General features: G+C 30.1%; 9 protein-coding genes and 1 non-coding gene across 10 annotated transcripts; 6 read left to right on the top strand and 4 right to left on the bottom strand. All coding sequences in view use genetic code 12, as the record gives it.

Moving 5' to 3' along the window:
* Nucleotides 1-146: 146 nt before the first annotated feature.
* On the bottom strand, nt 147-2,817 carry DFJ63DRAFT_206113 (sorting nexin 1). The gene has a single exon (XM_064903968.1). The coding sequence runs from the start codon at nt 2,525-2,527 to the stop codon at nt 302-304; it is 2,226 nt and encodes a 741-aa protein (XP_064761254.1). The 5' UTR covers nt 2,528-2,817; the 3' UTR covers nt 147-301.
* A 527-nt stretch (nt 2,818-3,344) lies between these two features.
* Nucleotides 3,345-4,446, top strand: DFJ63DRAFT_205736 (Mg-dependent acid phosphatase). The gene has a single exon (XM_064903965.1). It carries the CDS (start codon nt 3,770-3,772, stop codon nt 4,328-4,330), a length of 561 nt encoding a protein of 186 aa, XP_064761253.1. The 5' UTR covers nt 3,345-3,769; the 3' UTR covers nt 4,331-4,446.
* Nucleotides 3,357-3,462, top strand: DFJ63DRAFT_t109. The gene has a single exon. It is a non-coding gene; the product is annotated as a tRNA-Pro (tRNA).
* Nucleotides 4,447-5,432: 986 nt separating the features above from the next.
* DFJ63DRAFT_320179 (peroxisomal 2,4 dienoyl-CoA reductase and sorbitol utilization protein) lies at nt 5,433-6,825 on the top strand. The gene has a single exon (XM_064907155.1). The coding sequence runs from the start codon at nt 5,773-5,775 to the stop codon at nt 6,634-6,636; it is 864 nt and encodes a 287-aa protein (XP_064761252.1). The 5' UTR covers nt 5,433-5,772; the 3' UTR covers nt 6,637-6,825.
* Nucleotides 6,826-7,521: 696 nt separating this feature from the next.
* Nucleotides 7,522-9,965, top strand: SDH12 (Sdh12p). Its single transcript, XM_064903964.1, has one exon. It carries the CDS (start codon nt 7,617-7,619, stop codon nt 9,540-9,542), a length of 1,926 nt encoding a protein of 641 aa, XP_064761251.1. The 5' UTR covers nt 7,522-7,616; the 3' UTR covers nt 9,543-9,965.
* A 183-nt stretch (nt 9,966-10,148) lies between these two features.
* Nucleotides 10,149-10,991, top strand: DFJ63DRAFT_288900 (SDR family oxidoreductase; the record flags this gene model as incomplete). Its single annotated transcript, XM_064905179.1, has 1 exon — nt 10,149-10,991. The coding sequence occupies one exon, from the start codon at nt 10,149-10,151 to the stop codon at nt 10,989-10,991; it is 843 nt and encodes a 280-aa protein (XP_064761250.1).
* Nucleotides 10,992-11,828: 837 nt separating this feature from the next.
* VMA8 (H(+)-transporting V1 sector ATPase subunit D) lies at nt 11,829-12,671 on the bottom strand (the record flags this gene model as incomplete). Its single annotated transcript, XM_064907508.1, has 1 exon — nt 11,829-12,671. The coding sequence occupies one exon, from the start codon at nt 12,669-12,671 to the stop codon at nt 11,829-11,831; it is 843 nt and encodes a 280-aa protein (XP_064761249.1).
* A 282-nt stretch (nt 12,672-12,953) lies between these two features.
* On the top strand, nt 12,954-15,569 carry DFJ63DRAFT_314521 (mRNA splicing protein; the record flags this gene model as incomplete). Its single annotated transcript, XM_064906384.1, has 1 exon — nt 12,954-15,569. The coding sequence occupies one exon, from the start codon at nt 12,954-12,956 to the stop codon at nt 15,567-15,569; it is 2,616 nt and encodes an 871-aa protein (XP_064761248.1).
* A 161-nt stretch (nt 15,570-15,730) lies between these two features.
* DFJ63DRAFT_314520 (uncharacterized protein) lies at nt 15,731-18,991 on the bottom strand (the record flags this gene model as incomplete). Its single annotated transcript, XM_064906383.1, has 1 exon — nt 15,731-18,991. The coding sequence occupies one exon, from the start codon at nt 18,989-18,991 to the stop codon at nt 15,731-15,733; it is 3,261 nt and encodes a 1,086-aa protein (XP_064761247.1).
* A 4,353-nt stretch (nt 18,992-23,344) lies between these two features.
* Nucleotides 23,345-24,967, bottom strand: DFJ63DRAFT_314519 (uncharacterized protein; the record flags this gene model as incomplete). Its single annotated transcript, XM_064906382.1, has 1 exon — nt 23,345-24,967. The coding sequence occupies one exon, from the start codon at nt 24,965-24,967 to the stop codon at nt 23,345-23,347; it is 1,623 nt and encodes a 540-aa protein (XP_064761246.1).
* Nucleotides 24,968-25,189: the final 222 nt, after the last annotated feature.

Below are 25,189 nucleotides of genomic sequence, written 5' to 3'. Positions count from 1 at the left end.
CTTCAGGTTTAAACTAAGTCATATATATTGTGATAAGTTCAAATTGAAGAAATTAAATAACCCAATTAATATTAATCATTGTTTCACTATAAAACACAACTGATATTACCAGGTATGCCATTACTATCCGCATCAGTATTGGTAGGCGCAAGAAAGTGGGGGCAATACCCGAATATTATCAAATATGTTCGTAACGTATGGTTGCAAGTACAACCGAATCAATATAATAGTGTGTCTTATTTGTTTTCTATATTTAATTGTAAAAAATATATATACGAAATATTGTAACTGATAAACTTATCTATATATTAGCTAAATTTTGACGTTCATAAAATGTTTCATATAATTCAATAGCTTCCTTTTGAGATTCAATTGAACTTTCAATAAATATTTCCACACTATTTCTAAAATTTTCAATTTTTTCAATTTCAAAATTATCAATTTCTTGTTTAATTGTTTCACTTATAGTTTTAAAATTTGTTTCATAAGTAGTTGATTTTTGCTTTAATTTATCAACTTCAAATTGTAATAATGATAACTTTTCTTGTTGAGTACTACCATATTTTCGATTCAGTTTATCTAATTGTTGTTGTTTTTTAATATATTCTTGATTAAAAGTATAATATTGTTGATATATTTTTGATCTGGTTTCAAATACAAATTTAATTGATCCAATGATTCTTAAATATTCTTCAATCGAAAATCCTAATGTTAATTGATCTTGTAAATTAACTCGATCTAAATTATCTTTAATTTTAAGTTGAACTTCACTAAATGATCCTAATAATTCAGTACTTAATTTCAGAATTTCTAATTGTGATAATTCATCCAAGGTTAAGGATATTTCTTCATAAACTCCCACTAATAAATTCCGTTGATTTCCAATTAATTCAATGGCTAAATATAATTGTTTTAAATTATATTCTAATTCATCAATATAATGTTTCTTTTCAATAAAATATTCATCAGGTTCATTGACTTTAGTAGCAATTGAAAAAAATGATGATAAATACCCAGTATTTGAAGTTGAACTTATAATTGGGGGAATACTTGATATACTACTTCCTGCACTACCAGGTGAATTTGCATCATTAATAATAGTAGCATTATCTAAAAATTCATTATTTTGAGTAGAAGCTCCACTACCACTTAATCTTTCTCTTTCCTTAGATTCATTATTAAAATCTTCACTGGTTAAAAACATAATAAAATCAGCATCATTACATATACCAGATATATTACTAATTTTATTTAACATTTTTTCTAATGATAATCGTCTATTTTCAATAAAACTTTCATTAAATCTTCCAATATATGTTTGTTTTGTAGGTGGAGGTGGAATTATTCTACCAGGATGATTATTTTGTAATTGATGATAAATCCATCTAAAATCTTTATATCTTCTGGATACAATAATATTATCATCAGTCTTGATGGGGAAATTTGTAGATTGAGGATTAGTATTTTTGGTTTTAATAGAATAAACAATATGAGCCGTAGTAATATCTCCAACTTTCATAGGATCTCCTACACTTATAACTAATTTGTTATCAGTTTCAGTTAAGGATGTGATTGATTTAAGGGCAGTATTTGATGATGATCCAGTTGTTGTAGTTGATGATGATGATTGGGGTGGTTTTGGCTTTGCAGCTTTTAATTCTTGAATCTTTTGTTGTTCAGTCTTTTTAGATTGAATCTCATATAATGGACCATCAGCTTCTTTAACTAATAAATCAGCTTTTGTAGATGATAATATGGATGATTTATCATTGTTTGATTTAGAATCATTTAAATTATTGCCCAATGGATCCAAATTAGTATGATTTTTATCAGTGATAGTACTGGGTGATACCACATCTTTACCACCATTTAAAAACTTTGCATTAATTTGACCACTAAATTTCCGAGGTCTAGGAGCTTTAAATAATTGACTATTTTTTAAATTGATCGCTTTCTTAGGGGATACAACTTGAGGAGTTGATTTATTATTATTAGTGACTTTAATGGGACTTGCACCTTTATCATGAAATAAGGATTCTGATGTTGTTCCCTTAGTTGGTGATATGATTGATGATTCTAATAAATTACTTTCCTCTGATCCATGGGTTAATTCAGATAATAAATTTTCAGAATGTTCCTTTCTCTCTTCCTTTTTCAATTCATTCAATTGTTCATATTCAGTTTCTGCTTGTCTATAATTATTAGTTGATTCAAATAAATGATCATTTACGCCGCTCTGAGGTATAGTGTAATCATTAGTTGTAGAGTTATTATTGTTATCATCATCATCGTCGTCATCATCGTCATTTTCATCATTATCATAATCTCCATAATAACTCAGAGTCAAGTTTCTATTAATTGATAAATCATCGAATTGATTAGTTAAACTTGGAGGTATATTTGATGTAGTAGTTGAGGTATTACCAAGTATAGAATGATGAGAATTTAAATTATCAAAACTGGATGATTCATTGTGGGGGGATATAACATCATCCCAATGAGAAGCAGTTAGATCTTCTTGTTCCATTGATTATTGTATTGATGGGGTGGTTGGTGAGTGATGATGATTTGTATTGATAGAATTGTGGTGGTAAGTGGGTGGTGGTCTCCTTTTATGAACATACAAATTTTGAATGGCAGAACAGATCGTTAACATCCATGCCACTGATGTGTGGATGTTTCTGTGCGAGCTCAAAGTGTTGTACAGATTTGTTGCATAGTAGTTAAGGAGGTGTGCACAAACATAGTTCACATAAAAAAAAATGATGGTTCACATAAAAATTTGTTGCACAGATGTTACTCGTAACAATTAATTACTTCTTATGATTTAATACAGAATATTTTAAAACTATTATAGTTTAAAATAGTCATATAGTATTTTTATCCCCTCTGATTAATCTGACATAAATTTAGCACTTTTTCCTTGCTATTTATAGTCAGAATCTTCAGTTTTAGATTTTGAAAAATTGGTGAGATTTTGCAACTTCTAAAGCTAGTGTTCACTGAATCTAAAAGTGTGTTCATTGAGACTTTTAAGAGTTCCTTAGCCTTTAAAAAACACGATAAAGTAAATCAATCTTAAAAATGATCAATTGTAATATAAAATTTTAAAACTTGAGTTCATTGAAATGTTTACCTTTGGAAAAATGCAAAAAACATAAAAATATAAATAAATACACCAATGTTAAAGCTAATCACTTAAAACTACTTTCAGAAGATATATTTGATAGTTTTGATCAAGTTAATATCTTAATATTAAAGGTCGTCACTCTAAATTTTGAAAAATTTAGAAAATAAACATTCATAAATTTTGACATCTTAGCATCAACTGGCGAAAAATATAAGATATCAAATAAGGGAGTGTGGTCTAGTGGTATGATTCTCGCTTTGGGCACGACCTATTAATAGTAGGTAGTTAAACAAATATGCGAGAGGCCCAGGGTTCAATTCCCTGCTCTCCCCTAATTTTTGCTTTTTTGACATTTTAATTATATTACTTGGAGCTAGAGTTCCAAAAGATGCTATGAATCATATTTAACAATCAGATATATATATTGTCAATGAGTTCTACTATGAACAACATCTGTGCAACAGTTGTACAACCAGAGTTATATACAGGTGCTGATACTTTTTTTTGTACTGAAGTTGATATCCACATATATGCAGGATTCTATTTTCTGATTTAATTAATCGAAATATTTGAGACGTGAATATTATTACTATCTCTATATTTAGACTGTTATCAAATTATATTGAATCAAGAGAAATCATGACGATCAAGAGGTATCCCAAGGCCGTTGTATTCGACTTAGATTATACATTATGGCCATGTTGGTGTGATACCCATATCACCATGCCTATCAAGGCTGTTAGTGATAGTCAAATTATAGATCGATCCGGTATGAAATTAGGATTTTTCAAAGATGTTGAATCAATTATCTTAGAATTGATTGATAATAATGTTAAAATCATTGGAGCCAGTCGGACTGCAGCCCCCTATATCGCGGAAGAATTATTATCATTATTACATATTTCAAATACGCCTGCTATTAAATATTTTGATTCATTACAATGGGGGACCGGATCCAAAGTTAAACATATTACTAAAGCTGCTAAACAATTAAATATGGAACTTGAATTGAAAGAGGGGGAGTTTATATTATTTGATGATGAGTTAAGAAATAGAGATGTTAGAAGTATAAATTGTCATTTTGGTCATGTATTTGATGAAGATGAAGGTTTAACTCGGAATATATTTTTAGAAGAATTGAAATTATGGGAACAATCTATTACAACGGGAGAATTTAAGGAAAGTAGATTTAATTTTTAGAACATGAACTTTATAGAAGATAAGATAGATTATTAATAGATCCAAGAATTTATCATAATATATCATGAATATTGATTTGCAACCGCCTTACCTTACTAACCGTTACCAGTTACATTCGATCTCGTATTATTCCGTCAAGCAAATTTTTATTCGTCTCACCGAAATACGGGGAAATAGAGGTAAAGATATGTAATCGGGAAAAGGGATGCAATAGTTGACACGTAAAAAGATACTAAATTGTAGATAGAGACGGTAAAGTAAAGGGTATATATTTAGAATTTGGGCTTATCAAAATATGATCAATGTGGGGGCAACGACGGTTATTTCGAATAAAAAAAAAAAGGAGACAAACAGAATGAATCAAATAACATACAATTAAACACAAAGGTCCAACCCTAACAGTATTCAAGATAATTTTCCGAAATTCTAATGTTGCATCTAGCTTATTCATACGTGGAAAAATGAATAGGGTATAACCATCCCCCACTTATCCTACTCACCGATAGTTAGGTTAGATTGATATACTAATTCGGTAAAATACTACTATATTATACGGGACTGCACATAATGAATTCAACAAAATAAAATTTTTGCAGCTCGGAGGAATACAGTAAAAATGAATTGGGTATAGTATGATGATGAACAGTAGTTATTCATAATTGAAATAATTACTACTATATGGTTAATATTGTTCCGTTTAAGCGTAGGCTGCACATATTTGAAGTGATGGATCGAGATGATTTAGGCTGGTTTTAACCCGAAACATGGGGAGAGCATAATTTGTTTATTCATGGGGGATAACTTCTTATTATAATAAAGTTTACAGGTTCATCCAAGGTCATTCAAAAAAGTTCAACATATGATTGGATGGAAATATCTTTAAATAGTAAATGTGATATTTTTAGTATCTTAACTTTTATAATTAGTACCCACCACGAGTTATTCTAATTATAGTGTACCCTACTTTGAAAAAAACTATATCGTGATGATAGATAGATTATAACGGAAGAAAGCATCATTATTTAGGATAAATAAATCAAAAGTGAAACAAAAAGGGTATACATCCACGGTAGAATAATCGATTGCAAAAAGAAACAACTTACACAAGACATCAATCAAACTGTATAAAACAGAAACCACCATTAAATTTAAAGTTGTATTTTTGAGAGATGAGAGCATTTCGGAAAAATTGAACTTTTGTGGGGAGCACTCACAAAAAAAAAAAAAAGATTTCTTTTTTTTTTCTTTTCTATTTGGGATTATATCCTTTTTTAGATTAACTATTTAATGGAATATTGATTTCAATTTAAAATGGTATAAATAGATTGTAAATTCATCTATTTCATTAAAATTTATATTTTCTCTTTTGTAGTTATAACCTCATCACTTGCCTTTAATCAGATAGACTTTTTATCTTCATATCAAACTAATCAATAATAATAATGACTATTGAATCATCATCTTCCATTACACCAGTTTCAATCTGTAATACTGATATTGGATCATTACCAGCTCCATTTCCTCAATTATCTTCCAACATTTTAGATTTATTCTTATTAACTAATAAACATGCTGTTATAACTGGTGGTGCCAGAGGGATTGGTTATGTTATTTCTGAAGCTTATTTACAAGCTGGAATTTCAAAATTAGCTATTATAGATTATTCCAATAATGAACCTGCTATTAATCGTTTAAGAGAACAATTTCCAAAATCATCTATTAATTATTATGATTGTGATGTTAGAAAAGCTGAACAAGTTAAAAATGTGATAGAAACCATTCATAAAGAATTTGAAACCATTGATATTTTTGTGGCTAATGCTGGTATTGCATGGACTTCAGGTCCATTAATTGATCAAGATAATGATGATGAATGGCATAATGTTATGAATGTTGATTTAAATGGAGTTTATTATTGTGCTAAAAATATTGGTAAAATCTTTAGACAACAAGGTAAAGGGTCATTAATTATGACTGCATCAATGTCTGCTCATATTGTTAATGTTCCACAATTACAAGCTGCTTATAATGTTGCTAAAGCAGGTGTATTACATTTAAGTAAATCATTAGCCATTGAATGGGCTGCCTTTGCTAGAGTTAATACTGTTTCACCCGGTTATATTGCTACTGAATTATCTGATTTTGTACCTGATGATATTAAAAATAGTTGGTATGCATTAACTCCAAAGGGTAGACAAGGAGCCCCAAGAGAATTGTGTGGTGCTTATTTATATTTAGCATCTGATGCTGCTACTTTTACTACTGGATCAGATATAAAAGTTGATGGTGGTTATTGTTCTGTTTAATAGAGTATGATTTTTGTAAAAGGAACAATATGGTTTGCTTTTGATATATTAATTAATAGGAATCAGTATATAGTAAATCCTTGAAATAAGGACCCTGTTTTATTTAGAAAAACTAATAATATAAAAACTAATAAATAAATAAATAAATAAATAAAATGATTTTAAAAGTTCATTAGAAGTTGTAGTAGTTTATGACATAATGAGTTTTATGACATCCCGGAAGTTAGTACCGGGGGACTTCGGAATTGATCACGTTTCTGGTCACGCGCACAACAAAACGTGACCAAAATAAAATTAACTTTTTCTAAAATTGACCACTTAAATTGCAGCATTACTAATTACACTAAATGCTATCACAAAATGAGTACCCCAAACTACACTATTATAACACATTATATAGTTCTATTATATAGAATAATTTACTATTAGACATGGGATATACATAGACCAATTGTAGTTCTATATCATGATACCTTCAACTTGTCACTGAATATACGGTAAATTAACCATAACTTCCTCTATTCTCTCATGATCTTCATCATTTGACTGCCCCGGAAAAGTTCGTTAAAATATTTTTTTTTTTCTGTTCTCTCCCTCACCCACCGGAGCCTATAAGAAAAAGTCAAAAATAAATCAATGGAAGAAGGAAGGGAAAGGAAACGAAAATTCTTTCTCTTTTCACTGTTTCTTTTAACAAACAACACTTTTTCAAGTTTTATCATTAACAACATCATTAGCATCAGGTCGATTGTTGGATTCATAATCAATTCATCAATCTTTGTTTCATCCATTGCTATTTTTTTTGTTTGTCTGTGTGTGTCCAATTGTTGAGTTTTCAAATCACTTCTTTTGAATTTGTTGTTAGTTGAAGTTTCATCCCTCTTCCCCCATATTTCAAATTATCAACCAATTGTTCAATCCAATTACTTAATTATTCACTTCTTTATTCATTTTTTGATTTCCATCATTGTCTTTCAAAAATGTTAACTTCGTTCCGTAATACCGTTAAGGTAAATTCCATAATACCAAAAAGATTCTTATCTTCATCTTCGATTAGATCTCAAACCATTGGGGATATTAAAGGTAAAGATTTCAATGCTGCCAAATATACCAGTCAAAAATATCATGTCATTGATCATGAATATGATTGTATTGTCGTTGGTGCTGGTGGGGCTGGATTAAGAGCTGCTTTTGGGTTAGCTGAAGCAGGTTTTAAAACGGCTTGTATTTCAAAATTATTTCCAACCAGATCTCATACTGTCGCTGCTCAAGGTGGTATTAATGCTGCTTTAGGTAACATGCATAAAGATGATTGGCATTGGCATTTTTATGATACCGTTAAAGGTTCAGATTGGTTAGGTGATCAAGATGCTATTCATTATATGACTAAAGAAGCTCCTCAATCTATTTATGAATTAGAAAATTATGGGGTTCCATTCTCCAGAAATGAAGAAGGTAGAATTTATCAAAGAGCCTTTGGTGGTCAATCTAAAGATTATGGTAAAGGTGGTCAAGCTTATAGAACCTGTGCGGTTGCTGATAGAACTGGTCATGCTTTATTACATTCTCTTTATGGTCAATCTTTAAGACATGATACTCATTTCTTTATTGAATTCTTTGCCATGGATTTATTAATGCAAGATGGTGCTTGTGTTGGGGTTATGGCTTATAATCAAGAAGATGGTACTTTACATAGATTTAGAGCTCATAAAACCGTCATTGCAACTGGTGGTTATGGTAGAGCTTATTTCTCATGTACCTCTGCTCATACTTGTACTGGTGATGGTTATGCCATGGTTTCAAGAGCTGGTTTACCTTTAGAAGATTTAGAATTTGTTCAATTCCATCCTTCTGGTATTTATGGTTCTGGTTGTCTTATTACTGAAGGTGCTAGAGGTGAAGGTGGTTTCTTAGTTAATTCTGAAGGTGAAAGATTTATGGAACGTTATGCTCCTTCTGCTAAAGATTTAGCTTCAAGAGATGTGGTTTCAAGAGCCATTACTATGGAAATTAATGAAGGTAGAGGGGTTGGACCAAAGAAAGATCATATGTTTTTACAATTAAGTCATATTCCTGCTTCTGTATTAAAAGAAAGATTACCTGGTATTTCTGAAACTGCTCATATTTTCGCTGGGGTTGATGTCACTAAAGAACCAATTCCAATTTTACCAACTGTTCATTATAATATGGGTGGTATTCCAACTAAATGGAATGGTGAAGTTGTTAAAAAGAATGAAAAAGGTGAAGATGAAGTTGTTCCAGGTTTATTAGCTTGTGGTGAAGCTGCTTGTGCTTCAGTTCATGGTGCTAATAGATTAGGGGCTAATTCCTTATTAGATTTAGTTATCTTTGGTAGAGCTGTTTCTCATACTATTAGAGATTCCTTAACTCCAGGAACTCCATTACCACCAGCTCCAAAAGATATTGGTTATGAATCAATTGAAAACTTGGATAGATTAAGAACTGCTGATGGTTCAAAATCAACTGCTACTATTAGAGATGATATGCAAGCTACTATGCAAAAGGGTTGTGCTGTTTTCAGAACTCAAGAAACTTTAGATCAATGTGTGGAACATATTACTGAAGTTGATAAATCTTTTAAAGATGTTAAAACTACTGATAGATCCATGATTTGGAATTCTGATTTAGTTGAAACTTTAGAATTGCAAAATTTATTAACTTGTGCTACTCAAACTGCCACTTCAGCTGCTGCTAGAAAGGAATCAAGAGGTGCTCATGCTAGAGATGATTACCCAGATAGAGATGATGTTGAATGGAGAAAACATACCTTATCTTATCAAAAGGAATTTTCAGCCCCTGTTACATTAGATTACAGAGATGTGGTTAAAACTACTTTAGATGAAAATGATTGTAAACCAGTTCCACCTGCCAAGCGTGTTTATTAGGTTTATTCAGTTAATTTCCTTCAAATATCATCATTCTCTTTCTACTCTTTTTATGAAATCTCGCATTCATGAGGTTAATTGTCATTAAGCAATCAATCAACTCATGCACCAAATCATTCATTCGAACAAATCATATCAAACGAATCAAACAAACAAACAAACAAACAATATGAAAAGAAGTACATACATACTTCTCTTTTTATTTCTTTATTTATTTATTTTATCTAGTAAATACAAATATATTTAACCATTATATGTTGATAATTATGATAATTTGTGTGTAGTCAATAATTGTGTCTATCTATAATTGTACCCAAAACAGACATAAAAAAAAGAATAGCAATCCTGATAAGAAAGGATTTAACTTTGCGGCTCCTCCCCCCTAAAAAATAAAATTTGTATGGTCCTCCCCGAGAAATTTTGAAAAATCAATTTTAGAGCAAAACTGTCTCTACTTTTAACAATGAACAAAAAACTATAAATATCCTATTTAATCCTTTATTTCTATTGATCTAGTTTTCTTTTACTGATTTATAAAAGTTTCGGATCATCTTATTATTTCTTTCATCCCATTTCGCAATTGACAATTAATAGATACTATCAAATATGACCCATATCACTTCTCAAATTAATCCTGCTGTTGGTCCATTACCCACCAAAGCACCAACTTTATCCAGCAATGTGTTAGATTTATTCTCATTAAAAGGGAAAGTGGCCACTGTCACTGGATCATCTGGTGGAATTGGATATGCTGTGGCTGAAGCTTTTGCTCAAGCTGGAGCTGATATTGCTATTTGGTATAATCTGAAACCAGCTGAAGATAAAGCAGAATATTTAGCTAAAACTTATGGTGTTAGAGCTAAGGCTTATAAAGCTAATATTGCTGATCCTGAAGAAGTTCAAAAGACGATTTATCAAATTGAAGAAGATTTTGGAACTATTGATGTATTTGTTGCTAATGCTGGTATTCCATGGGTTGATGGAGAATGTATTGAAGTTGATTCAAAATTTGAAACTTGGAAAAAAGTTTGGGATATTGATGTTAATGGAGTTTATTATTGTGCTCATACCGTTGGTAAGATCTTTAAGAAACACGGTAAAGGGTCATTAATCTTTACTGCTTCAATGTCAGGTCATATTGCTAATGTTCCTCAATTACAAGCTCCTTATAATGCTGCCAAGGCTGCCGTTATACATTTAAGTAAATCATTAGCTATTGAATGGGCTCCATTTGCTAGAGTTAATTCGATTTCTCCAGGATATGTCATTACTGATATTGCTGATTTTGTTCCTCAAGAAATGAAAGAAAAATGGTGGCAAATTATTCCATTAGGTAGAGAAGCTTTAACTCAAGAATTAGTGGGTGCTTATTTATATTTAGCTTCCAATGCTTCTACTTATACTACTGGGGCTGATCTTCTTGTTGATGGTGGTTACTGTGCACCATAGATCAACGCAATCTCTCTCTCTCCTTTATCATCTCTCTATAGATTTATATATCAATGTCATAATTATCAAACCAGTTTAATATAAGATTAATCCTCCTATAATTAAATCAAAATCTCCACAAATCAGCTACGCGACTCCGTCAAAAATATTTATTTTTTGTGTCTGAGATCTCTCGGTACACTGACTACGTTGGGCAGTGATTCCCTGAGGTGGGCCTCCCCCAACTATCACTAATTCGTCCCTAATGAATTATCATTTGCGAGAAAAGTTCCGAGCCCAGTAGCGTTAACCTACCTTTAATCTTTTATTTAACTATGATCATTCTGAAGACTAGATCTAATCCTGATATGAGGGTGGTAGTAGTTAGTACTATTTCAATTGAAAATAACGGCTGATAATAAATAATGAATTAGTTTATCCGTGGACAATATGGAGGGTTCAATATCATATTACACAGTGTTAAATTAGTGGGGGATGGAATAATTATACGAGTATTATTTTTAGTCATTTAGAACTGTAATTACAATAATAATTTGAGTTATAATAATATATTGTTTCTAATTAAGAAGAAAATAAGTGGATTTGGAAGTAAAAAACGGTTCCCATTGATTGATTTAACATCAATGGTATAGAAATAAATAAATGTGAAATGATGATTTGACGAGTTTAAGAAATGAATAAAAAGTAAATCATATAGCTAGATAAGCCATAATAAATGAAATAAAGGTAAAACAAAAAATCAGAGAAGATAGATATATAAAAGATTTCATGAAAGTCAATAACAAACAGTAAACTTTTTTATTAGAATGTCTTTATGAGGGAGGGATTAGGAATAGATTAAAAGATAACATCATCTTCATTCTCCTTAAGCATATCAGAATCATCTTCACCTTGAGCTTTAAGATCCAATTTTTCAACAGCCTTCTGAATTTCTTCTTCAGTCTTTGGTTTCAGATTATCCTTAGATTCAGATAAAGCAAGTTTTTCAGCTTCAGCATCTCTTTTTTCTTTTTCTTCAAGTTCAGCAGCAGCAACGGCTTCTTGTTTCTTTTCTTGAACTTTCTTTAATCTATAAAATTCTTCTCTATCCAATTCATCTAATTCTGAATTAATATAAGATATAGTATTTTCAGTTCTTGGAATAATCACATGTTCAATGGCATTGACTCTTCTATTAGTAACTTTAATAACTTCATCTAAAATAATAAATGCTGTTTGTAATGATGCTAATTCAACTAATGTTTCCACAGCTCTTGTATAAACTGATTTTGCTTTTTGAACTTGTTGACCACCTCTACCTAAACCGGTAAATTTAAAATCATTAATTTCTTCATTAATATGACTTTCAAAAGTTGGTAAATAAACCCCACTAACATTTTCTTGTTTGGTTTTAACTTGAAATCTGGCTTTTTGAACTGATTCTTGAACTTGATATCCAATATTATCTCCAGTAGCATATTGAACTTCTGCTAATGAAAATGCTGCAATTTGCATAACTCTACCCATTTTCTTCTTAGCATCATCAATTCTTTGCGTAATATCTCTAAATCTTTGCGTTAAAGCTTCAGATTTTCTTTTTAATAATGAATGACCTTGTTGAGCTCCCTTTAATTTCCCCTTCATTAACCCTAACGTCATACGAGTTGGGAACACTTGTTCACGATTCCCGGCACCTGACATATTTGTATTAGTGTGAGATTATGAAGATTATCTGATTCAATTGAGGGTACAATTGATAAAGAAGTTGCTTTGGAGGAGGAAGTTGAAATATCAATAATTATCACTTTATTACCCACTATCTCTCCTTAACAATTTTCATCACCAATTTCGTTCATCGAAAATTTAAAATGAGCACAGACTGCATATAAAGTATCACATAAAAATTTAAACATCTGAAAAGGGAAGAGGGTATGACAAAGGCAGCCAAAGGGTAAAGAGGTCAATCAATCAAGTTTGAAAGTGATGACAACGCTGAGTTCAGCGAACGAAAAGAGGTGGGATTTGAATCGACTAATCAATCAAGATGATATCCCCTTTGAAGAAGAAATATCAAAAGATCCCTTCAATCATGAGAACTGGTTGCAATATTATCATTATAAATCATCTAAAGAAACCACTACGTTTTACAACAAAGTATTTATCCTAGAAAGAGCAGTCCAGAACTTACCTAAAGCAGATCAGCTATGGATTACTTATCTTGATCTTGTTCAAAGTGTGGTTGAACACTTGAATTACTTCCATTATAAACAACAATTCTTATACACCAATAAATTATTTGATAGATCATTATTATTATTATATACCAATTCCGATATTTGGATGAAATATCTTCAATTCTTATTGAAAACTCAATCCAATGAAATAACCTTAATACGAAGGAAATTCAATCTTGCGTTAAGAAGTCTCCCCCTTAAGGCTCATACCTTAATTTGGCCATTATATTTGAATTTTGCGGATTCAGTTGGTGGGAAAACTGCCGCAAAGATTTATCAAAAATATTTACAGTATCTTGATGAAGATATACTTAAGGGGTTAAAGTCCAGGTCTGATCAAGATGGGCTTGGAGGTACAATTGAAGATTTTATTCAAAAGTTTGATGAATTCGGCGATTTCAATCAAGTTGGTAAATTGTATAAGATTATAATTGACCATCCTGAACAATATATTTCCTTATCAAGAACTATACTTCAGATATGGTTAGATTATATTGAATTTATACTTGATAGAGAAGAAGAAGTAATACAAGAGGATGACCAACAAAAAGAAAACAATCATCATAGATGGCACAGCAATGATTCATATTTTGAAGATCTCGTCTTTAAAGGTATACGTAAATTCCCTGATCAAATGGGGAAATTCTATATAAAACTTACTCAATATTACAAATTAAAACTGGGCAATGATGATAAAGTACGATATTTCTATGAAAAGGGCATCAAAGAATGTGTTACCGTTCAAGATTTCTTATTACTTTATAATGATTCCATTTCATTTGAAGAACAAATCATTGATGAATTAGGTGAAAAATTCGAATCTAATCCGGATGATAAAAAATTAGATAAAGAATTAGAATATCGATTATACTATTTCAATGAACTTATCAATAATCGACCATTATTATTAAACGATATGATGTTAAGACAAGATATAAATAATTTAGATGTATGGTTTGAAAGATTTGGATTGTTTAAGGATGATTTGAATCAAAAATTACAAACTTTTGCTCAAGCATTAATGAAAATCAATCCTTTTAAAGCACATTCATTATTAGGTAACGAGTCCCATAAGTTGTCCAAAATTTGGATCGATTATACCAAGATTTATTCGGTCAAACAAGATTTCAAAACGGCCAATTTGATTTTCACCAAAGCGAAAAGTTCTCAATTCAATCATCCTGATGAATTGGCTGATATATATATCGCTTGGAGTGAGATGCTCTTGGAAAGTACTTTTAAAGATGCTGATTCAAGGTCAATTAAAATCATAGAAGAAGTGTTATTATCAGGTGGAGACGAAAAAATTGATTATGATGATTCATCGATTGATATTCATAAACGGATTAGAAAATCAATCAAATTATGGTTATTTTATATTGATTTATTAGAATCTTTCGTCGAACTGGAAACAGATGAATCTGAAATAAATAAAGTCATGGAAGCTTATAATAAATTAATTGATATTAAAATTGCAACTCCAAAAATCATCCTTGATTATGCTAATTTCTTGGAATCATATAAATATTTTGAAAAATCATTCACTATCTATGAAATTGGATTGAAGTTATTTAAAGACGCTTCCATTAAATTTGAAATTTGGAATGTTTATTTAACCAAGACATTAAATACCAAGAATAACAAAGGGTATAATATTGAAAGAATCAGGGATTTATTCGAACAAGCCCTTGACCAAAGTCCAACATATTTAAGTAAACAATTTTTAATATTATATTCGAATTTCGAACAAGAGAATGGATTCATCATGAATGCCATTAAAGTTTTGAAAAAGGGGTTGAAATTATTATCAGTGGTAGATAATATTGAACGATATCAAAATGAGAAATCATCATCGTTAAATAAGAACCAATTGGTGCAAGATAAATTTGATATTTATACGATATTAATCTTTAAGATTGAACAATATCAAGATGAAATTGAATTGAGAAAGATTTTTCAAACTTCGATTCAAGATCTTGAATTATCAGTTAAGAATCTTGTTGAATTAACTATTAAGTTCGTTGATTTTGAAACCAAATCACATCAATTTGAAAGAGTCAGAAATCTTTATAAATACATTATACGATTAATAAAGAATTCGGATGATAAACTTTGGTCACAATGGGAACAATTTGAAATTAGTAATGGCAATGAATTAACTTTCAAGGATATGTTAAGATTCAAACGAACTATAAATCAAGAATTCAAAGATATTCAATCTTTCAAAGATACCATCAATCCAATGGGATTTGTTAAATCTTCCGATGGCCCAAAAGTATCATCCATCAATGCTAGTGAACCATTGCCATCACAAGAGCCTACAAATGTCAATCCTGATGAGATCGACCTAGATATGGATATGTAAATAATAATAAACGTTAATATTATTAAAACTAAAAACTTATACAAAATGTATATATATGTATATATGAAAGCAAACGATGAATTGAAGTAACCTTATAAATGCAAACCAGAAGGAGAAGAACGTAAAGGAAGTGAATGAGGGGTATGTGGTATATGCTGATTTCATGATTTTTTAAAGATATCTTTCCATTTATCCACGAAAGAATCTAAATTAATGATTTGATCGGCACTTTTATTAAATTTGATGGATTTGTTTAATTTAATTAAATCTTGATAATTATTCCATCCAATATGATAATATTGAAAAATTATCATTAAGAAAGTTTGAATTGCTTTTAAATTGTTTTTATCTTTTGATTTTAAAGAATTGGAATAAATTATTAATGTCTGTAAAAGTTTAATTAATGCTTGTAAAACCGATGAATTAATATCATTATCATCAGGATTGATAATAGTGGTTGTAGAAGTTGTAGTAGTTATCACATTGACATCTTTATCTTTACTTGCATGTGGACTTATGGAACTACTACTGCTTGATTCATGATGATTAGCAAGATTTAAATTCGAACCTGGAGAATTGAATGTGAATGAAAATTGATTGGATTGACTAAGGATAGGAGTGGATGGAGCCGATAAACTTAAAGGTAATTGATCATTTAATTGAGTCAAGATATAAAAGAAACTAGTTGAATTTAAATTTTCAAATTCTTTAATATCATCATTATTCTTGAAATTATGTAAGAATTTACCCAAATAATTACTACTGGAGAAATTATCCACATTAATCCAATTACTTAAAGAATTATTCAATTCCGATAAGAATTCTCTGGTGAAGATTTGTTGATTGAATAATTCCAATAAACAATAAATCTCTTGTAAAGTTTGAGTAGATTGGAAAAGAATAAGGAAGGTTGGAATCAAGAAGATCTCATCATGTTTCGATAATCCAAATTCCGATAATGATTTAATATATAAAAGATATTTGAAATTAGACTTGAACGTCGATAATTGATCATGTAAATGATGAGTTATGATTGATTTGAATAATGGACGTTCTAAAATCATATCGATTATTTTGTTAAATTCAAAATCCTTACTGACTTTAATTGAATCCAGTAAGATCTTATATTTCTCATCGAAAACTTTAAATGAATTATTAATGGTGTGGATTGAATCTTGACTATTATTATTGTTGGATAAGATCTTCATGAAGAATTTAAATCGTAAAGCTTTTGGAATATTTGAATCCCAATTCAATTTCCGGATGGCATTCTTTTCTTGATTAAATTTCTTATTAAACTCTTCCTTTCCAGTTTCAAATTCAGTAATAATCACTCCTTCATCATTATTTTCATCATGATTGAAAAGACTCACATGTAATCGAAGCCATTCTTGTTGATTCTGGACATAAATCTTTGACGTTCTGAATCTGGCATCATTCAAACTCTTCGTATTCAATTCATAATTATTCAACACTTTCTTAAACTCCTTATTATGCTTCGATTTATCATTGGTTGATTTGGGAGGTAAGTTAATCGGTCTAGTTTGATCGATTAAATTCAATTTTTCAGTCGAGATTAAATGTAAATCTTCCATTGATGATTGAGATTTAATAAAATTAGGTAATTTATACATGACAGATTGTTCTCTTGATAATTTAATTAATTTTGAAAATGAAGCTGACCGTTGGTTATAATATTGACTTATATTTTGAGTGATTTCAATATCTTCATTGGTATAATTGAAACTAGAATTGATGGTGGTATCTTCATGTTCATAATCATCATCAACTTCTTCAATAATACTATTCTGAGTTAAATTACCATGATGTCCAATAATATTCACCACACTACCATTGGCACTACTACTACTACCTCTTCTTGAAGCAGTTGGAGAAATTCTCGTAATATCAGTTTGAGACCCCAACCTACCTGGTAATGGCATAGGTTTGATATTAGTACTAGCAACAATGGTATTATACTTATCAACATCAGTGACTAAATCATTCCGAGATAAGCCATTCTCCTTCCCAGCTTTAGACAAGACCGAGTTGGATCGAGAGAGGGTTGGTGAAGAAGTGGTGGAATTCAAAGATGATGAGTTCGATATAGGTCCAGCTTGAGGATGGGTTTGAGCATGATGAGCAGATGAATGATGATGAGTAAGACTATTAATTTTGGAATTTTTCATATATAATTCCGCTTGATTTTTAATAACGGGAACGTTAAATACTAAATGATCTAAATCAGTGGATAAGATTTCTTCATCATTATCATTATCATCATACTTCTTCTTTCTTAAGATTTGACGTTCTTTGATTTCTTTCGAGCTGATATATCTTGTTTTAGAACGATTTAACATTAATGATGATGCTGACGATGTCGAATTTGATCTTAGTATCGGTTGTTGCTGTTGTTTTGATTGTGGTGAAACATGATGATGGTGATGATGATGGATATTCGATGACGAGAATGATTTTAAATTCTTATATGGAGTTGAAGAATTACTTATACTATTATCATAAGAAGTATTAAATTGAGAAGAAGGAGTTCTATATTTATCAAGGATAGGACTTGAGAAATCAGCCGCAGGTGCCGATGATCTTCGATTAATACGTTTTGAAGGAGTATTGCTAGCTTCAATCAACGATGATTCGGAGATTATTGTGGTTGAATTCCCACCCATATCATCAGTACTGACATTACTTTCCATATCATCATCATCAACCACAACATGAGAACTATCATCATCTTCATCATCATTTTCAATCGACATCAGATTATATTTCGAACTACCGTTGAAAATCGAAGGGGACCCCGAGGAAGGACCGATGGATTGACTTGTTAATGAATTCAAGCGAGAATCTAATAAACTTGATTCTAAGATGGGATGATCGAATTGAGATGATAAGATCAGACTTGATTCATCTGAATAGAATGATGCCAATGATTCACCGGACATGGGTCTAAGATTGGGATTGGTATTGGTGGGTAAGGGAGGTAATGGATGAGAAGGTTTCATAGAATGAGTAGAAGGATGATTTATATTAGACAATTTTTGAATATAATAATCTCCGGGTCTTTTACTACTTGAAGTTGATTCATTTAAAGTATTTAAGGAAGATAATGAAACCACTCTTTTAGGAGTTGTTGAAGATGAAGATGACGAAGAAGGATTACCACTGGAAGGAGATATTTTCTTTTTTGATAATGATGTAGTGGAAGGATTAGTATTGGTTATAGTTCCATTATTTGATGATAAACTCGAGGTTGAATAGTTTAATTTCCGTAAATTATTGACATTTGGAGTTGAATTTAACGAGATATCATAATAATTTTGATGATCATTCTTTTTATTATTAATAGAACTGGTATTATTTTGATTATTTAATGAAGATTGAGATAGATTTGAATGATGATTCATGATGAATGTAATATATATATATGGTTTAGCAAACGAGAGGGAGGATATTCAAATGAATTTTAAGCGAACGTATAGGATAAGATGATAAGATAAGATATTGAACGATAGAAACTCATAAAAGGAATTTATAATGGACAAAACACAAGTACAATAAGATTATATACTAAGGGGGTTGTTGAATGAAAATGGAATAGATTCGAGAAAAGAAAAGGTATGGAATGAATAAAAACGATTGAATATAAAGTAAGGAAATAGATAAACCGATATAGATCAGACTTAGGTGGTTGGGTGGTTGTGTGGGTGATCTTTATCAAGGTATAAATTGAGTGGAGATGATGTAACAGGAATTATTATGTGTATGTTAAAAAAGAAAAAAAAAATGGGTTTATTATTTTGATGGATGGATGCAAGGGGGTAAAAAAAACACAACAAGTAGGATGAATGAAGTGTATTTGGATAGTGGTAAAGTGGGATGGACTATGATGAGATGGACTATGGATGGGTTGGAGTAGATGATGATATTATAATGTTTTGATATTACAAATTGATAGAAATAAAAGAGATAGCAAAGTTGACATATATTATAATAGTTAACAAAGTTTGTTTGTGTTTCTAAAATTAAATTAAATTTTTTTTTTTTGGTTTGTTTACAGTTTAGTTATATACAGGACGGCAATTTCACTTAGTTAAGCTTAACTATAGAGTTATTAACTATTATATATAGTAATGAAGGCTATGTAATTATATCCTATTACTACTAACTAACTAATTATAACTATTATAAGTAATTAATTTATGAGATGAGTTAAAATATGTAATCCCCCTATCTACTTTACTCTATTCAACCCCCCTGATATCTATAATTTGTCACAATGAATAAGAAAGTGGTAATGGACACTTCCTAATTAGGACATTTCATGGATGATTTTGGACATTTGTATTTTTGATCCCAGGGGAACGACCCTCGCCCTCGCCCCCCTTCTTATGGTGATGAAAATGGCAATTGAAAGAGATAACATCCACACCGCAAAGTCATGTGACTTTTTGTAACATTCATTTGAAAATATCAAAATAATCAAAATATATACTATTCCTTCAAATATGGTGTAAAAATGAAGGTCTTTCTTGTCATTCCTATTTTCAATAAGTTTTTCTAAACAATCGAACCAAATGAAATATGCTACCTGCTTGTCGCAGATATCTAGGGGCTATATGAATGGTCTCCTACTACATAATACTAAAGGAGCAATTTATACTTTGATTATAATTCTCAGTACATAAATATTATTACAATTTATGAACTTATTTGAAATATTTATAGATTCTCTTGTTGTAGTATTAACCTTTATCTCTTTACATCGTTAACTTGTCCCCAGAAATACCGAGAAAGGATAAGCATAACCAATTTAAATGTTCTTACAAGAACTAAATAGATATCACTCGGTGTAATAATCTAATCTAATCATCACTCTTGATAACTCTATTTATAATGTTTAATTTAATTAATTAATGAAAATCATGTGACTTAGAATATGCTAAAAAAATCGAGTTAATTTATTCAAACTTTATCGATTATTATTATTTGGATTTGTGTTCTTGTTGTTCTTCTACCCCAAATCTGATTCCTTACAGACCTCCGTTGGATTTACGAGATGAATTGGATAGACAAATTGAAGAACTACTTAAACTTGGTTTTATCCGGGAGAGACATTGATGCTATTGTTTACCTGTTCTGGAATGAATCGGTAAATGTTCGTCAATTGGGATATCTCTCAAGATTTTCATACTAACTATTTAAGATCTATTTAGTAGGATTTATTATTAACTAGAATTTTTCCATCTGAATTATTAGTATATCAAATTTTTGTTTTCTAACCAATTTACAATATTTAAGACTTTTTTTTACTAACTATTATAGTTGTTAAAAATTTCTTATCCTTCACCTTCTGGTTGATAGTCTGAAAATTTTGAAAAGCACAATATCGGATGTAATTAGATTATATTTAATGAATATATGTATAAAGTAAATTTTTAAATTCAAAGCCTTGTAGTACATATCATTAGTATGAATGAATACCATCTTATCATGTAGTTAATATAAACAATTCTTCAGTGATATCATTCTTTAGCTGTTTATAGAGTAAAAAATTACAGTGTAAAAATAATTCTCATTGAAAATTCTTTTTCAAATATATATGTTTAAACTTTTTGAATTTAAACCATACCTTCAGCGTAGCGTGAACCTAATCTTGTGTTATTCCAAGTTTCTAGATCTGCTTTCCTTTTTGATAAGAGAAAACTTTTCGTACTAACCTTACATTATTTAGGATGTTATACTAACTAATTTATATAGGGTATTTCCATGCCATTGTCACTTCTGAAATATCGTATTTTTTGAGAGAATCGTTTATTCCAGGTTCGTTACTAACATATAACGGTATGATTTATCATGCTTATATTTAGATCTTATATTAACTACAAATTAAAGGATGTAACCGTGTCGATTTCGAAAGGGTTTAGACCTCCTAAGGAGATTTGGAAGGCGTACTGCATTAGCAGCATAATATAGCAGAATATACGTATAAAAATATTATTATTATTATAAAATTTAATTAAACAAAATTGTAGAGTAGTTCGCTATCTTATTATCTCTTATAACATTACTTACATCATTTAAATCAATCATTTATAATTAATATATGTCATATGATGATAATTAATAAATTGTTAAAAAATAATAGACATCTCAAATATGAAAAAGTATAAATAGAAATCAACGAGCTTTCTTTTAAATGGTTAATGATGTTTATCGTAATATCAAACTTCCAATTTCCCTCTCTTCAAATGTGTTCTGACGCAATGACTGAGACAGTCTAATCTGTGATACTCTCGAGTATTATAGGTGCCATACTAACTTTTCATCATTTATAGGAATAATAATACTAATCTTTCATATAGATGATAAGTCATTAAGATTTATCCTAACTTCATGTTTCGATATCTAGGTTGAATAGTAACCAATTTATAGGACAACTAAACACCTTTTTGTGTCTGGTTAACCCATGCTTCTGCATTTATTAACGCTTAAAGCTTTTCTCCTTAAAAGTCCTGAAAATTGGAATACATTTTACTTTGCATCTTAAATATATGAATATTATAGTTTATTATTTCGACTATTGTAGAGTCTTGTAGATTTACTATTAATTCCTTCCATTTATTAATTGATCTGAGTTACATATGGAAATAACCTCTAAATTTTCCATTTAAACAGAATGATCTATAATTAGCAATTATAATTATATGTACATTTTTATAGTGTAATTAATCAACTATAATTAGATGTGATTTTTAACATGTAATTAGAATTCATTATCAGCACGATGTAAAATTTAACATATTCTTCTCCTTGTCCCCCAACATTATAAACTATTAACGATAGGCATTGACCTTCTTCATGTTGTTCTTATCTATTTCATCGAGATCAATTGCCGTTCTCTCGTTGGTTCAAAATTATATAAAAGGTAAGAATATTTCTCATTTAATGCAAATTCCATTTAATTACTCCAGAGAATATTAGAAGATCATCCATATAGACCCGGACGTACGAAGCTAATGGATGTAAGTAATTGAATCATATGGTTGGCAAACACATTGAAAATTGAGTCATGTGACTTTTTTTTTTCTTAAAGGGGGGGATCAATCAACTTAAAAAATGAAAAGTTTTTTAAAAATCAATTATCATTATTAAGTTGATTCATCCCGTTGTGTGTCATTGGATCCACATCCAGGGCATACAGGGTGCGGTGCTTGCAAGCAAATCTTGACGTGTTTTTTAGTGTGACATGAGCTACAGAATATTAAAGAAGATTTATTTTTTACTAACTACAGTTCAATATTAAGGATTCAATCTATTGTTAACCATAGTTACAATGGTAGTTTTGGGCTCCATGTTATAGTTAGCAGGTCGTTTCGTTAAGTTTTTACTATATGATTATTTAGAGTTTTACTTACTTTTAGGATATTTGCTACTAACTAGTCAACTTTTGTTGATGATAATATTTACTATTTAGGATTTTGTACTTAACTTTAAGTATTTATAAAAGAGATATTAATCTCTCACCGTAATGATGGTTAGCTGTATTTTTGGAGTGATCGTCTAATTCTATGTGAAATTCACATGTGTTATGACTATTTACGTATAATGTATTATAATTTTATTAAATTTTCAATCAATGTAGACATTGTAAAACCTCTACTCTAAATGGCCTTACAAAACTTTTGGTATAATAAATAATACGTGTATAAGATAAATAAATAAATAAATAAATAAAAAGTGTTCGTTCTAAATCAGGTCTAATCTCTCTCAGCTTCAATCCATTCAGTAGTACTCATTTGACTTAATCTTGATAAAGCTCTAGCAAAGGCGAATTTTTCTTCATCATTAACAAACATAGATGCTTTTCTCGCTATAGATTTATCAAATCCATGTTTTAACACCAATTCATCATTTGCAAAACTATCATCACCTTTAGTTAGGCTTTGATCTTTTGATTTTTTCATATATAATTGGAAATTACCTTCTTTTAAATCTTCAGGCTCCACAAATAAATCTTTAAATGGGGCAACCGATGTAACTGCCAAATTCCCATGATTATCATAAACTGCATCTAAAAACGTAATAAATCTTCTCACTTCATCTCTAACATTGACACTTAAATATGGTATATCTGTCACGATAAATGATTTAAAACTTTGAGCAAGAGTTAAATAATCTCCAGCGGCTAATTTATTCCCACATAATTCATCAAAGGTGAATTGGGCTACATTTGGTGGTGAACAAATAGGGACGGTTAAAGTTCTACCCCAAACTTTTAAATCCAACGATGTCATATCATTAGGTTGATCTTCTTCATGATTGTTGAAGTAATTATACCATGTTTCAACATGTTTCTTACAATTGGTTTGATTGACCGCCAGTAAATACTTGACCCCTGGTTTTGGATGATAATAATTGGAAGATAAAGGTTTTGGAATCTTTCTATAATCAATAGGAGAATTCAAATAGATGATTCTTGTTTGTAATTTAATCAATTGAATACAAGGGATGAAACTGACTCTTTGAATCCCATTAAGATATAAATCATCAGGAGCACGATTCGAAGTAGCGAATAATATAACTCCATGTTGCGGATTTAATAATAACATTAATAATCGTCTTAATAACATCGCATCAGCCACATCTGTTACTTGAAATTCATCAAAACAAAGTATAGTAGAATCATTAGCGATTTCATTGGCTAAGATTGGAATAACATCAATATCATTATGAACATCACCTAAGGTCGTGGTTGAATTTTGATTCGAATATTGTTGTTTCAATTGATGTGACCGTTTATGTAAATGTTGCATGAATTGATGGAAATGAATTCTCTTCTTGGGTAAATGTTTTGGAATCGTATTATAGAATAAATCCATTAACATGGTTTTCCCACATCCTACATCACCATAAAGATAAATCCCCTTAATTTCATTTTCTTCAACATTAAGACTAAGGGATTCTTGTAATTCTCGATCTTGTTGAGATTTATCTTTACTACTTAAGAATGATGTAAAGAATGATTTAATTTCAAAGAATCGAGGTTTTAAATCTTGAATGTTTGGTTGAGTTAATTCAGGTGGGGTATAATTAAGTAATTTTGAATGTAAAATTGATAAATTTGAAATGATTTTCCGTTGATATGGATCATCTCTTAATTTCCCTTGTTCAATTTTGTGGTTGTATTCTTCAAGAGGCGTCTTATAATTAGCGGGAGATGCCGATGTTCTTGATGGTGCTTGTATTTGAATCGGTTGTGATTGTTGTTGCAGTTGTTGTATTATAGCTTCTTGATTATAAATTATAGAATGATGGAATGATCTAATCAATGGTATACCATTTGTCTTAAGAGTAGAACTTAATAAAGATAGTCTTAACATCACTTATCTGAGAATGCTAGGAGTTGGAGGAATTAAATGAAAATTGTCTATATGGAATGTCTATGCATAAGTCTAACCAGATATATAATGCTTATGAAAATGAAATGGAGGAATGGATGAAAGGATGAAATGCAAAATGGATAGAAGTAGTTGTAACAAAATTTTGAACTGAATGAACTTTTATAATAGCAATAGCAGAATGAAATGATATGAAGTTGTCGA

The sequence above is a fragment of the Scheffersomyces coipomensis genome (assembly GCF_036884675.1).
Source record: "Scheffersomyces coipomensis strain NRRL Y-17651 chromosome Unknown DFJ63scaffold_5, whole genome shotgun sequence".
Taxonomy (NCBI): Eukaryota; Fungi; Ascomycota; class Pichiomycetes; order Serinales; family Debaryomycetaceae; genus Scheffersomyces; species Scheffersomyces coipomensis.
The sequence above is the reverse complement of the archived record's forward strand: the minus strand, read 5'-3'. Positions and strand labels throughout refer to the sequence as shown.